At 40.7% G+C, this 14654-nt stretch overlaps 2 protein-coding genes across 3 annotated transcripts; both read left to right on the top strand.

The window, feature by feature from the left end:
* The first annotated feature begins 165 nt into the window (after nucleotides 1-165).
* On the top strand, nucleotides 166-5362 carry ubl4a (ubiquitin like 4A). 2 transcript variants are annotated; one of them, XM_034148606.1, is made up of 4 exons: nucleotides 166-383; nucleotides 2090-2190; nucleotides 2315-2531; nucleotides 4719-5362. In XM_034148606.1, exons 1-4 carry the CDS (start codon nucleotides 336-338, stop codon nucleotides 4824-4826), a joined length of 474 nt encoding a protein of 157 aa, XP_034004497.1. In that variant the 5' UTR covers nucleotides 166-335; the 3' UTR covers nucleotides 4827-5362. The 2 variants fall into 2 exon arrangements, with proteins under 2 accessions (XP_034004497.1, XP_034004496.1); XM_034148605.1 differs by having other exon boundaries at nucleotides 2090-2195; nucleotides 2320-2531.
* A 233-nt stretch (nucleotides 5363-5595) lies between these two features.
* si:dkey-32e23.4 (dynamin-1-like protein) lies at nucleotides 5596-14038 on the top strand. Its single transcript, XM_034148604.1, has 17 exons — nucleotides 5596-5758; nucleotides 6854-6980; nucleotides 7174-7315; nucleotides 7823-7869; nucleotides 8369-8440; nucleotides 8536-8622; nucleotides 8764-8926; nucleotides 9396-9516; nucleotides 9703-10041; nucleotides 10454-10574; nucleotides 11004-11159; nucleotides 11273-11362; nucleotides 11458-11556; nucleotides 11742-11858; nucleotides 11951-12060; nucleotides 12160-12319; nucleotides 12436-14038. Exons 2-17 carry the CDS (start codon nucleotides 6879-6881, stop codon nucleotides 12490-12492), a joined length of 1983 nt encoding a protein of 660 aa, XP_034004495.1. The 5' UTR covers nucleotides 5596-5758; nucleotides 6854-6878; the 3' UTR covers nucleotides 12493-14038.
* The last annotated feature ends 616 nt before the right edge of the window (nucleotides 14039-14654 follow it).

Raw genomic sequence — 14654 nt, 5'->3', positions numbered from 1 at the left:
GATAGATATTTAGAATACATGATTTGATCTGTGTTTTAAGAACATTTCCCTCATCTTTCCTATTCATATTTAATTATAGTCTAATTATCTTGAGCAGAAAAGATAATCATAATGTTTTTTGGGTAATCCTGCACACACAGAGCCGTCATACCTCCTCCCGTCAGCAGGTGGCGGTGGTGTCTCCAGAGAGCAGCATCAGAAGAAGATGGGCCGTTGACAAGAGAGGAAACCGTTTGGCTATCTTGAGTTGGCAAAGTAACCTGACTTTAACATATTGAATTGCCTACATTTGAAACTGAAACTGCTGTTGTGTTTGGTTCAGGGTAACATCGAAAATGATCCTTACCGTGAAACCGCTTCAGGGAAAAGAATGCAGTGTTCAGGTGAGTGAAGAACCGTTGAGCTAGCTCTGTGCTAACTGTTAACTACCTACTGATAGCTTCATTAGCAACATTAGCTAGCCTTTATATGCATGCTAACGTTAGCCGACAGAGGTGGTCCCTTTGAGTGAAGCAACCATCCACATCATGTTTTTCTTAAGATATAACATAAGGCTATCCATTTCTAAGGAGTGTTTAAAAAAAAAAAGCTGTCGCACTTTCCATCCTTGCTCAGTTATGAATCCACGTAAATGTTACTCTAGCTAGCTTGTTAGCAATATCTTTAGAAAATACATGACAACGAAAACTGTAACTACACCAGTTTCTCTTCTCTCTTTTTTAGCTTTTTATTTGTATTTTCAAAGTTATAAACAAATTGGTTGAGTGTGATCTCTGTAAGTCCTTATTTGGTTTGTCTTGTAGGTAAGGGAAGTCACTACTAAGCAAATACTTTAAGCATTATCGTAGGACAATGGTTATAGTAAGCACATTAGTATGAGTTGAGATGATAAGATTTACTTTTATTGATCCCAGTTTGGGAAATAAATTGGCACAGCAGCATGTAGACAAGCATCGAACATGAATTGAAAATGTAATAAATAGTAAATAAACTTAAACAGCAAATATATATGTTTAAACAGTAACAAATAAACACACAGAACAGTACATATATCAACAGTGAAAGATGTATAGTCTCTCTATTGAATATATACAATATTAATATTCAGATTAACAAATATAATTGAAGTCAGTGTACTATGATATGCCAGCCCACCATTTACAAACATTAATTAATAATTAACATTATAAGTTAACAACGTATACTGTTTGCATAATAAGTTAACTACAGTTTGGATTAGATTTAAATGTACAAGGTACAGTTTTGAAACCGTATATACAAATAAGTAAAGGGTTATTGAAAAGGATATCTGGTTAAGCTAGTTAGTTAGATCAGCATTAACTATTAACTAACTTGCATTATACTAGCGTTTAGTTACTTGTCTTACTATTCAAAGTATGTGAGGTTATTTTTTCTGGCCCCACTTTGTGCATCTCATGTTTTTAATTGATAACGTTACTGTATTCAAACTGGGGCTATACTATCGCCTATACAGTATATTATATAAACACCCAAACCTGCTCATTAATGAAGCGTATAAACTGTATCATCATAGGGTCCGCTGTGGTTTATAATATGATGCGTATGTTACTGCAATACTTTGTGTGTAGAACAATGCTCATGCCTAGTATACTGTAATCTAGAGCATGTGATGATCTATTCATCACATGGGGAAGTATTTCATAATAGCAGATTTAATGTTGTATTCAGCAGAAGAGAAGTGACTCTATGTTCTGGTATCTTAAACTGCGTAAGAGCTCAATATGCAATGTTTCTCCTGAATCATTTCTGAAAGTACAAAAGTACCTGCCCACTGTGTAACCTACCTATTATCTGCTATGTCTCAGTGCTTATGGGATACTACCACTATAGGCCAGTGACTGTTTATTTTCTATAGCGAATATTGTGGTAAAGAGACTGTTTAACAGAGGTAGATGCAACCTGAAGAATTTGTCACTTGTCCATGTGAATTCCTCTGAATTTCAGATTGACTACACTCTTTTAAAATGTCAGTATGCTTCAGCTAAACAGAAGAACATAATGTTTGCCAAATGTAACATAGTATGCCATCTTGTTGGTGTTCCTGCAGGTGACTGAAGATGAAAAGGTCTCCACCGTTAAGGAACTCGTGTCAGAACGTCTCAACATACCAGCGAACCAGCAGCGGTTGCTCTACAAAGGGAAAGCGCTTGCAGGTAGATTCGCCAACAGTCAAGTGTTTTATAATCTTTGTGCACGACTCATTTCTTCATTCACCGATCTATCTTGTACATAAATCAAACGTTTACTAATGAGTGTATAATATATTGCTTTCCTCAGATGAACACAGACTATGTGATTACTCCATTGGGCCAGAGGCTAAATTGAATCTGGTGATCCGTCCGGTGGGAGAGAGGACGGGTCCTTCAGGGATGTCTGCCGGCAGCAGCAGCAGCAGCTCGCAGGGCAGAGTGTGGCAGACCGTGTCCACTGTCCTTGCCAAGCACTTCAGTCCAGCAGATGCAGCAAAAGTCCATGAACAGCTTATTAAGGTATTAAAGAATCAGAATCAGAATACCTTTGTTAGTCCCACAGAGGGGACATTTACATTGTTACAGCAGAAAAGAGCCATTTAGCTAATCCTCTCTGACGTTATTAACAGTCCATTTTTCCCGTTTGTATTTGTTGCTAGCAGTGTAGCCAGCATCACATGCCTTAGCCCAGTTATATATAATTCATAAACAAATGGGAATGAGGTCATAAGATAATAGAAATAAATGTTCTTGCATGTTGGCAGTGAAAGTGTTTTTATGAATGTCATTCTATTTAGCCATCATAAAAGCTGCTTTTACATTTAGGGGCTGGATCCTCAAAAGTGTGAATACATTCTTAACAGCTCAAGTCTTCTCCAAATATGGCCAATAAATGCAGTTTTCCTTTTTCTCAAATATGAAAGACTCAACAATTAAATCCTGTGAAGCCCTCTGTAGATAGATAGATAGATAGATAGTACTTTATTGATCCCAAATTGGGAAATTGTTGTTGTTACAGCAGCATAAAAGGCATTTTACAATTATATCGACCAACCCATTGTGTTTGGAACAGGTGTTAATCAGAGCACAGTCACGCTCAGTGGCGGCGCCAGATCATTTCTTTTGGGGGTGCTGTGGGGTAGCTTGACGTTTCATAGAGGGTGCTCAAACATTTAGGGTTTCCCATTAATGTACCGGGCGCTACAGTTGAATGTTCTACTGCAACACTCCCCACGCGCACATACACAGTGTACCCGCGACTGTTACAACTAAGGCTCGATAATCAGCTCACGGCATATAGGTGTAAGCAGGGGTAAAGTGCTATTTTTTTTATAAGTGGGAAGTGGACCTAACCTCCTCTAAGGGGGTCCGGGGGCATGCTCCCCCAGGAAGATTTTTTTTTAAATATTGAAGTTAAAAGCATCAATCTGGTGCACTTTGAGAGCAACATGAAGAGATCTCTGGATACATCTCTCAACACCCATATGAAGCAGAACTGTAAAATGATTTTCTTTTTCTTTATGGATATTTTACAAATCACTCTCCTTTTAAACTGTATTCTTGATTTACTGTCATATAGTATTTCATACCTGTTTTTCATTTATGCTCTTATTTTTTTATACCTATAATGATCATATAAACGTGTGCCTCAGAAATACTTGTTTACATTAATCGTGACCAAACCGTTTTGAGACCCACTGAGATAACTTAGACTAAAGTTAACTATCTAAACACTGAGAGAGTCCTTTACTTCACCTGAGCTGAGGTTATCTGAGAGGAGAGAGTTCTCCCTCCACCTTGTTGTTGAAATAGCTCCTTATATCTGTTAGCGTAGCTAGCACCAGATGCTAACCACAACGATCTCCGGTACCGGTGCGCTCTCTCTCGCTCGCGCACGCACTCTCGCTCGCTCGCGCACGCACACAAAATGGCTTGTGCCACACACACACACAGAGCAGAGTTTGAATGAAACAGAGACCCAGAAGTAGGCTACTTGTACTGTAGCATATTATTTTCGAATCAATCCTTTTTCAAATTATGAATTTCACACATTAAAAAAAAAGACACGTACATTTCTTGGGGGTGCTATGGCTATCCTAACTCATATAATTATGAATTATAAGTGCTCATCTTTCAAAGCTATATATCACCCAAACTACATCACTTTAATATATATTTTTCTTATAAGCACTGCAAGTACCTAATGTACTGTATTAGATATTTGTTTTCATTTTGATAAAAACATTTTCTAATGTTTATTTATTTAAAAAAGAATATGGATACATTCAAACCTCACAACTCGTTAATACCAAGCTGAAATGTTGCTCTTTCAGGGCAACTCGAATTACATTTGGAAATCTTTGATCAACAAGTTGTTATTAATCTTAATGCACTTTTAGTTTTGCTTTCTAAATGAAGGAGGTTCAAACCGGAGAATCCCGTTTCTAAATTAGGACATAACAAACGCATTCGTGTCACAGACTTGGAGTGTGGGTTATCACAACCAATCTGTGTGGAGTTTACATAATCCTAAATTCTTCATTATTTTAGCTGCCAACGTGTGAAATGAACTGGTTTGTCTTCAGGGCTGCATTACAACAATCCTCCCTATTTCATGCTACATTAAAAATAAAGTTACATGGTGGAAACAGATTCGGAGCAATCATTTTAAACTTGCTGTTTCACATTCTTTTCTTTTTGTTCTAGGACTATGAACGTTCACTTCGACAGCTTAGTATCGATGACATTGAGCGCTTGGCGGGAAGACTGCTTCACCCTGAAGGAGACGGCATGGACAGCTCATATATGGACTGAGACATGCTTAGCTGATAGTGGCTTTTTGTGATTGTCTTTTGAGAGGTGTTTGGAGGTGTGAGGCGCGGAAAATACAATATCAGTTTTCTAGCAGGGGCCCCAGCTGTGTGCCTAATCATTGGCTGAGTGAACACAGATAACACTTGACTGTTGATTATTGCAGCAATAGGCCTTTCGTGTCCATGACCAAAGGACTTGGATAAGAAACCTTGGCAACTTTTGTAATGTTTCCTGACACAGATGTTGCAGTAATGACACAAGACCTGATCACATAATGTTTGAGTACAAAGGAGTCCCTTTATGCTGTTAGTCTCACATGATCTCTGGCTGCTACAACATCCAGAGGACACTTACTTCAACTTGGGGGTATTTGTTCTTAATGTATGTGCTGGATGATGACTGAGTGATTTCTTTTAACAATCCATTATAAGGTAATACATGTGTTTTATTCCGTAACTTACTGATGTTTATTGTATGATTTGTAAATATCATGTTTATATATGCACATTAAACCACAGAAAAATAAGTATGTTATTGTTTTTTGTGTGTGTTGACCTTGTTTGTGAAATATCCATATTAATACCACATAGGAAGAATTTAAAATCGATTGTAGAATTAAAAACAAGAAGGGGTTAAAAAATAAATAAAAGGAATTAATAGAAACGTGGGCGGGACCAAAGACAGCCTCTTAACGGTCGACCAATCAGGTGCCTGCATAGCTGGTGAGTCATATTTTATGACCAATCAGACTGCGGAAGAGAAATGCAGGACAGTTACCGCCTATGTGGTAACTGACGGTTATTTATTTTGCTGCTTATTTTCGACTAACCATTTGGATAAATAGCGATGTTTTTGACTATTTTGCCGTTTCCCTACGAATAATGAAGGACGAACATCTTGGTTAAGCCGGGGATATTATTTGTTGGACATTGGTAAGGTCATAATGGAGCATCGGTGGTTCTTGAGGCTAAGCTAACGTTAGCACAAAGCTAGTATATCTCGTTCACTTCCTGCATAGCCGGTTAGCTTTAGCCCGCTCACATTGACTGATCAAACCTCTGCTGCTATAACATCTGGTACCATGTATTTTAGACGTTAGGCCAATGCATGTATGATTAATAGGCAGATGTTAATTAAAAATGTCTCCTTCATTGGGTCAGGATTCGGTACAATGTTTATCTGACTGATGCCTGGGCGTTACACCCCTCTCATCAGGACCACTTTACCCTTTGGCAAAGCAAGAGGGAATACCTATCCTTCCTTTTGAACAACACAGTGTTTTGTTTTTTTCTTGCTCAGACTATAATGCTGCTAACTTCATTTAATCAGGGAAACAATCATTGTGCTATTTGGACTAGCATTTCCCTATCTACTGAGGTGGAAGGGTACTCTATCTTGTACTAGAAATACCAAAGTGTAGGAATACTATGTTACAAGTCCTCCATTCAAAATGCTTATAAAAGTACAAAAGTATTGACATCAAAATATACTTAAAGTGCCCAAAGTAAAAGTACTCATTATGCAGATTGGCCAATTTCAGAATAACATTATTTTTATTTTTATTATTATTTATATTGATGTGTTTATCATAGCTGGTAATGGTGGGATTCATTTTAATTACTTAATTGACTGCAGGGTAGCTTGTGAATTTTACTCCTGGTGTAACTAAATACTCAAGTGTTGATCATATTGTTTATCATTATTTATCATCTAAAAGAAATGAATTGGAGTAAAAGTACAATATTTACCTCAGAATTGTAGTGGAGTAGAAGTACAAAGTAACATAAAATGTAAGTAAACTACCTCAGAAGTGTACTTAAGTGTTGTACACATTCAACACAGTGTTCTCTTTTTGTCATTCTGGCTCCGACTATAAAGCAGCTAGCTTCATTCTCATTGTGCTCAAGGGACAAGCATTTCCCTAAATGGCTGTAGAGTTAAGTTTCTGTGAGATTTGCTGTCAGCTAAACTACTTTGCTCTTCTTTCTTTCTGTCTATCCGTGTGTATTCTGTTTTTATCAATTTAGAACGTTTGCACAGTCTTTTGGAAGAATGGATACTCTTATTCCCACCATCAACCGGCTGCAGGAGGTGTTTCTCACAGTGGGGGCGGATGTCATACAGCTGCCTCAGATAGTCGTGGTTGGAAGTCAGGTCAGTAACAAAAAACACACAATGATAAGCTTAATTATAACTGTAATCATTATCTGTAAACCCTGCCTGGACTTTACACTTGTTACTGTGTCTGCCAGGACTCTGAACTGAGTTTCTATTGGATCATACATTGAATATCCTATGTATTGTGAATATAAACATGCTGAATTGTTTTAATCATTTGTCGTCACAGAGCAGTGGAAAGAGCTCTGTGTTGGAGAGCCTGGTTGGACGGGATTTCCTGCCTCGGGGATCAGGAATAGTCACAAGACGACCCCTCGTGTTGCAGCTTGTTAATGTGGCGCCTCTGCAGGAGAGACTGAAGACAGAGAATGGTACCTTCATATTCCTATTTATACACAGTTTACATAAGAGGACAGCTGTTTTGGTTATCCCTGAAAACACACAATCAAGGGGTGTTACTAATTAAGATAGTGAATATCAGCCTAGGAAGTAGCACAATGCTTGTTATATATTTGTGTAGGCTATAGATTATATGTGATTAGCACTTAGGCATGGCACTTTCACTAACTGTTTGAACTGCAAGCAATTCCTTGTGGAGCCTCTCTTTGCTAACATGCAATCTGTCTTCCTCGTTTTCTTCTTCACCACTGCTCCTTCAGGAAATGGGATAAAACAAAATGCCCAAATCAGCTATCCAGGTCTCTTTTATATTTGGGTTCCTCTTTGTTTAACTTCCCCTCAACCGTTCTGTTCATTCTGATCTTTATCTGTCAAGCATGTCAAGTCCATTTTTGTAATATTTGAGATGACATTATTTATCCCCAAACAGTACATTGGTGCATCTTTGTAAAATCACTCACTGAAATATGTTTGTGCAGGTGTCAAAGCTGAAGAATGGGGTACTTTCCTGCACTGCAAGGGCCAGGTATATTTATCTGCATGATTCAAATTATGCATATTTTTCCCAAAATGTTGGAAAAGTCATGGAAATGTAACTAAAGTTGAATCAAATATAATTGATATTTGATCTAATCGCCGAAATAGTAATACTATAATGATAATAAATACTGTATAGTAATGAAACGTAAAATGGCATTTAACTGTGGAGGTATTTTGCTGGTGAGAGATGTTTACATCACGCCCTCTAGTCTACAGTTGCTTTAGTGTGTAGAAGCTAGTAAGCCTACTATTTGATTTGTTTTAGATAGGCACAACATGTTTCATATGCAGACCTTATTTTCCTGTTCCATGTTAAAATAAACCATTTTCAGTGGTACCGCTGTCATTGTTTTTGGTCATGGAAAATTAGGTAAAGGTCATGGAGAAGTCATTGAAAATCATTGGTGAAAAAGTGAACCCTGGTCTTTGTCCTGTGCTCTGTGCTGGGTTTAGTTAATGGGTCCTTCTCACACCTTTTCTCACAGACCTTTACAGATTTTCAGGAAATTCGTCAGGAAATTGTCACTGAGACTGAACGCACTTCAGGGGAGAACAAGGTGAGAAGAAAAGCATTACTTGTTAAGTCAGCTATGCCTTAAATGTTGCTTTTTACACTGCATTCATCATCTGTCTTTTCTCCCATATCCTGCAGGGAATCAGCCCTGAGCCCATATATCTCAAGATTTTCTCCCCCAAAGTCCTCAATCTCACCCTGGTTGATTTACCTGGAATAACTAAGGTATAAACTTTGCCCCTTTTAATTATATTTCATGTGTGCAAACATAATAGCAGTAAATCATGATAATATCACAGACCAGCAGAGCATCTGTGCTGTGCTTACTGTAACACTGACTGCTCGTTGCTGTTGTTGTTGACTCAGGTTCCTGTTGGAGAACAGCCAGAGGATATTGAGGCACAAGTACAAGAGATGATCATGTCCTTCATCTCCAATCCAAACTGCCTCATCCTCGCAGTGTCCCCCGCCAACTCTGACTTGGCCACCTCTGACGCTCTGAAATTGGCGCGTGAGGTTGATCCAGATGGTAGGACATTTCGTTCACAGGCACAGCTTCTCCTCAGATTTCATTTTAATATCCTTCCTCTCCATCCATGCTTTTTAAATAACATGCCTTAAGTAGAAATGCGTTTTGAATGATTAAATATGCACAAAGAATGCTCAATGCTCGAGTCATTTCAGGCTTTTGGAACTGCCAGTCTTTACTGTTAAGAGCCTTCTGACTGTTTGTTGTCTTAAATTGCACTCTGAATAAGAGCTTGATGGATGATGAGAATCGGCTTGCAGTAATTGTCTGGGAGCTTCCAAATATGGCCGTAAAGGGCCTCTGTGAGTGTGTGCTAGTTAGGATCTGTGAATGTGTCTAAATGTGTCCCTGCTGTCCTCAGTCCACCCATCAAGGACCTGTTTCCTTGTATACTGTATGCTTACTTTCTGTGTTCCTCAGTATAAAATACAATTCTGTAGAAATCAACTGATCCGTGTGTGTGTTTTAGGTCGCCGAACGCTGCTGGTGATCAGTAAGCTGGACTTAATGGATGCAGGGACTGACGCTCTGGAGGTCCTTCTTGGTCGAGTCATTCCAGTCAGACTCGGGATTATCGGGGTGGTTAACAGGTTTGCACTTTGCATAACACATGTTTTCTTTTCTTTTACCTTTGTAATGTTTTCGGCTTCACAATAAAGTCCCAAGTTGTTCGTGTCCCTATTTCCCTGTTGATCTGATTACTCTCCCTCTCCCTACTCTCCCTACTCTCCCTCTCCCTACTCTCCCTCTCCCCGGCTGATTGGTGCTCCCAATAGGAGCCAGCATGACATCAACACCCAGAAGAGCCTGGAGGACTGTCTGAGGGACGAGCAGGCCTTCCTGCAGCGCCACTACCCCTCCATCGCCTCCCGGGCCAGCTCGCGCTACCTGGCCAAGACCCTCAGCAGGCTGCTCATGCACCACATCCGAGACTGCCTGCCAAACCTGAAAACCAGAGTGACCGTGCTCAGTTCCCAGTACCAGGCCCGGCTCAACAGCTACGGCCAGCCAGTAGAAGACCAGAGCGCCACTCTGCTTCAGATCGTCACCAAATTCGCCAGCGATTACTGCCACACCATCGAGGGGACGGCCCGATACATCCAGACCTCAGAGCTGTGAGTCGGATCTCTCCACAGTAGCATCTTTATTGAATAACAAGGCTTTCTTTCTGATGATCGCAGCCTTTGCTTTCGTGATTTCTCTCTTAATATTTCTCAAGTTGTCATCTCATTTACTAATGTTGATACACGACTCAGCTTTCTATTCACATTGGTTCACAATTTAATCATGACGGCAATGGCCTTGGGCTGATGTTATTGCGAAGTTAAGTGGTATCAGCATCTTCTGCTGGCCCCCTCATCTCTTACAGCTCTCTTTGCAAAAAACAATTAATTAATGTAAATAAGTACGGGGCAAACATTGACCTTTTTTTGCTTCACTGCATTTAATTTGGGCACGATTAACATTGTCGACACACGCCGCTGAGCAATTGCGTTGGTGTCACAGCTGATCCTCTCTCCCCTACAGCTGCGGGGGTGCTCGGATCTGTTACATATTCCATGAGACCTTTGGGCGCACTTTACAGTCCATCGACCCCCTGGGAGGACTGTCTGAGCTTGATATCCTCACTGCCATCCGCAACGCTACGGTGAGCTTCCTCTGACTCTGTGTAATTAGTTTGATCTGAATTCTAGTCAAGGTCCCTCATTTAGAGGAAGTGCAGGTAAATAATAGAGGTAGGTGTGTGTGTGTGTGTGTGTGTGTGTGTGTGTGTGTGTGTGTGTGTGTGTGTGTGTGTGTGTGTGTGTGTGTGTGTGTGTGTGTGTGTGTGTGTGTGTGTGTGTGTGTGTGTGTGTGTGTGTGTGTGTGTGTGTGTTGTGTGTGTGTGTGTGTGTGTGTGTGTGTGTGTGTGTGTGTGTGTGTGTGTGTGTGTGTGTGTGTGTGTGTGTGTGTGTGTGTGTGTGTGTGTGTGTGTGTGTGTGTGTGTGTGTGTGTGTGTGTGTGTGTGTGTGTGTGTGTGTGTGTGTGTGTGTGTGTGTGTGTGTGTGTGTGTGTGTGTGTGTGTGTTGCCCTGCAGGGTCCGCGGCCAGCTCTTTTTGTGCCCGAGGTGTCTTTTGAGTTGTTGGCGAAGCGGCAAATTAAGCGTCTGGAGGAGCCCAGTATGCGCTGTGTGGAGCTGGTTCATGAAGAGCTGCAGAGGATCATCCAGCACTGCTCCTCCTATAGCACACAGGTTAGCCAAGAGATGCTAATATATGTTTGACATTTGAATTACTTTGTTCAATAAACTGACTTAGATTAGCATTAATTATGAAAGCACTAAGTGTATGTCTTTTTTTCTCCAAGGAGCTTCTGCGATTCCCCAAACTGCACGATTCCATTGTTGAAGTAGTGACTGGATTACTGAGGAAGCGCCTGCCGATTACTAATGAAATGGTAATCCACAGCTTCGCTTCAATATTTCATACTAATTAAAAAAACTAACAAGCCAAGTCCTATTATCCACCTTCATTCTGCTTTTCTTCCTTTAGGTACACAATTTAGTATCCATAGAGCTCGCCTACATCAACACAAAACATCCCGACTTCACGGACGCAGCACAGGTCTCTGCATCTGTCAACAGTCAGCAGGTAGTTGTTTGGCCCTTACAGCAGGTACACTCATTTGTCCTTTATTCTGCCAGGGTAAACTGCAGAAGTTTGGCTGTGTAACCATTATGTTTCACAGCCAAACATTGGAGTTCCCTTTATAGTCTAATTCCAGACTCCAGAAATTGCTTTGACCCTTCTGACTTCCTCTGGTTTCTCGCTGTCAGGCGGAGGCCATTGATGGAGGGAAGCGCTGGAAGAACGAGAAGGTGGCGGAAGAGAAAATCCCCGCTGCTGCTTTTGGCAGCTCCATGAAAGGCCAGGCCATTAACCTCCTCGACACGGTGAGTGGCGGGATTAGCAGTAGGACAAAACACTTAGTGGTGAATACATTGCTCACTGTCAACATTTTCCCTTGCCTCTGTCCCTCGGCCAGGCGGTGCCCGCATCCCGCAAGCTGAGCTCGAAGGAGCAGAGGGACTGCGAGGTTATCTCTCGCCTCATCCATTCCTACTTCCTCATCGTACGCAAAAGCATCCAGGACAGGTTGGACTGAACTTCAGAGCACTCCCCATTTCCCTTCCTTTCTTCTCATTAGAGCTCAGTTGTCAGTGATGCTGATTTCCAAACTTTGTGTGTTCGCAGTGTGCCCAAGACAGTGATGCACTTCCTGGTGAACTTTGTGAAAGAGCATCTGCAGAGTGAGCTGGTGGGTCAGCTCTACAAACAGCCGCTGCTGCAGGACCTGCTCATTGAGTCTCAGGACACGGCCCAGCAGCGGACCGAGGTCGCTCAGATGCTCGAGGTAAAACTGGCAGCCTCTCAGACTCAAGAACTGCAAGTCATTTGTCTTTTTCGTTTATCTACTAGTTTAAAGCCGGGGATTTAACCACCCTCTTTTTTCTTCTTTCTTTTTCTCAGGCCCTCAAAAAAGCCAATAACATCATCTGTGAGATCCGGGAGACCCATCTGTTTTAACGAGAGGAAACGAACACTTCCCTTGTCACAGGACAGCTTTGAGAGTATGAGAGTGTATGTGAGTTTACAGCACTGAGAGAGTGTGTGTCAGAGTGTGTGTGTTTGTCTATGTGTGGCAGCACTACTGTCTTCTCATGGACCAATGACCATAGCACATTTAGATCTACTTTATCCCATTAGCTGTCACTCTGACCAGCGCCACTGGGGCTGTCGCTTTTCACTGTGAACTGAAGCGGAGCCGATTGATCAAACACTCAGGCCCAAAGTGTTACTGCAAAGTTTAAATGTCAAAGAAAACAAAACAAAATCTGTTTTTTAATTTTGTGACAAAATGTGTGTTGGGTTGTAAGGTTATTGCTGTAAGTGTACAATGTAGATGATATGTGGAGTATTTAAAATGTTCTCTAGGGTGTTTTTTTGGAAGGGTTATCAAACTATGTTAAACAATTCCTCACTTTCCATAAAAACGGGGCTTCCTCCGAGCCCCTTTAGCGGTGCTAAAACTACGTTTGATTAGATCTGTTCCAACTGTAATCCCCTTTGTGGGAGCACTCGCCAGAGATGGAATTAAAATGGAAATCCAACTCAATCAGAGCTGACTGCAATGCCACACTGAACCCAAACCATGGTCATTTGCGGAAATTAAAGTATGAATGTAGATGGTTTTTCCAGCTCTATACAGCTGATCAATATCAGGTTCTTTTTTTCCTCAGCCAAAATTACATATCAGCCATACTGTTAACTGCTACTTGTTGTGTGTAGTCATGCATACATTATCCTCCTGTATAGGTTAGTATGAGAAGAGTTGGACAGCCCTTTAATGTAAAGTGTATATATTCCATAGTATTTAGAAAATAAATTATCAAAAAGTATAAGAAAAGTCAGTTACATGGGTCTGGTACGCCATCTTTTGTTAGATTTTAGATCCAGATGGTAATGTCCTGTAGTTTCTCATTATATCCTGAAGCCATTTGTTCTGCTGTTAATGACACAGAGAGATACAAAAGTTCCCAATTATTGTCCCCGTCCACTAGTAAGGACACTCGATGTGCAGAAACCTCCTGCATGCAGATTCATTTCCGTCCGTACCAATTATAGTTTCATTGTGTGATATATTGCTAGACGTGTCAAATTATTCATCTTTTTTCATCTGTTCCTTAAACTTAAGTTGTTGTTCAGGCAGATTCTTCCCTCAAGTCCGACAGTGATTAATGTGAGTCTCGTCTAAAAGCCAAAACAAATACTTTTTCATAAAAATTAGGCTTTTCAGGAAGACCTGCTTTATCGGTGACAATCATACAATAACTTATATAACCAACATCCTGTCAGTGTGTGTCTCTGAAAGCCCTGTGTAGGTTTGCATGTGTGTGATCAGTATGCATGTGGGGACGTATGAATGGCTGAATTCTGTATATTTTGTATTATTTAAATGTATATTGTACATGTCCACTGCCTATGAGTTCTTGCCTGCCAATATTTGTGGTAAATGTTTACTGAATAAGGTCTGCTGAGATTGAAGGAACTCATTAAACCCTGACAAAAGACACTGTGCAGAGTCTGTTTGGTGTTATGACGATATGCAGTTATAACAATAACGCATTGATCAGGTTTTATTATATCTGTTTGTCTTCCTCAGTGCCGCGGCTAAATATGTGATTTGATTCTCTGTGCTTCGCTTTATTGGTCTCATGTGACTGAAAAAGTCAGTCAGTCAGATGGGTCCGTCACAGCTGCACCAAAGGGATAAGGACAAAGTCTCCTGAAGAGTGCCCACACACACACACACACACACACACACACACACCAGCATTGATGTGAGCAGCAGCCTCTTACAACCTCCTTTCTTTTTTGTTTGACTCACACACTGCACCACCTGCTCGGTAAAGAGATTAAAAAAAAGGGTGAACATTCACTTCCCAGCTATCCATTCCTATTTAAATGACGGATTATTGGACTAAAAGCCAAGTAAAACTTGAGCAGAAGTTGACAGTTGAGGCGATGGATGTGCTGAATGTGTCTGCAACAGAGGAGAGCTGCTCATTAATGTTGGATGAGAGTGAGCGAGGGCGCTACGGTACAGAGCAAACAAAAGTACATTTCAGAAAAAAGTGTAGAACCTAGAATATGAACTGTTCACACAGCTGTCAGATTGCATCTCCAAC

The sequence above is a fragment of the Trematomus bernacchii genome, unplaced genomic scaffold (genome assembly GCF_902827165.1).
Source record: "Trematomus bernacchii unplaced genomic scaffold, fTreBer1.1, whole genome shotgun sequence".
In the NCBI taxonomy this organism is placed as follows: Eukaryota; Metazoa; Chordata; class Actinopteri; order Perciformes; family Nototheniidae; genus Trematomus; species Trematomus bernacchii.
The sequence above is the reverse complement of the archived record's forward strand: the minus strand, read 5'-3'. Positions and strand labels throughout refer to the sequence as shown.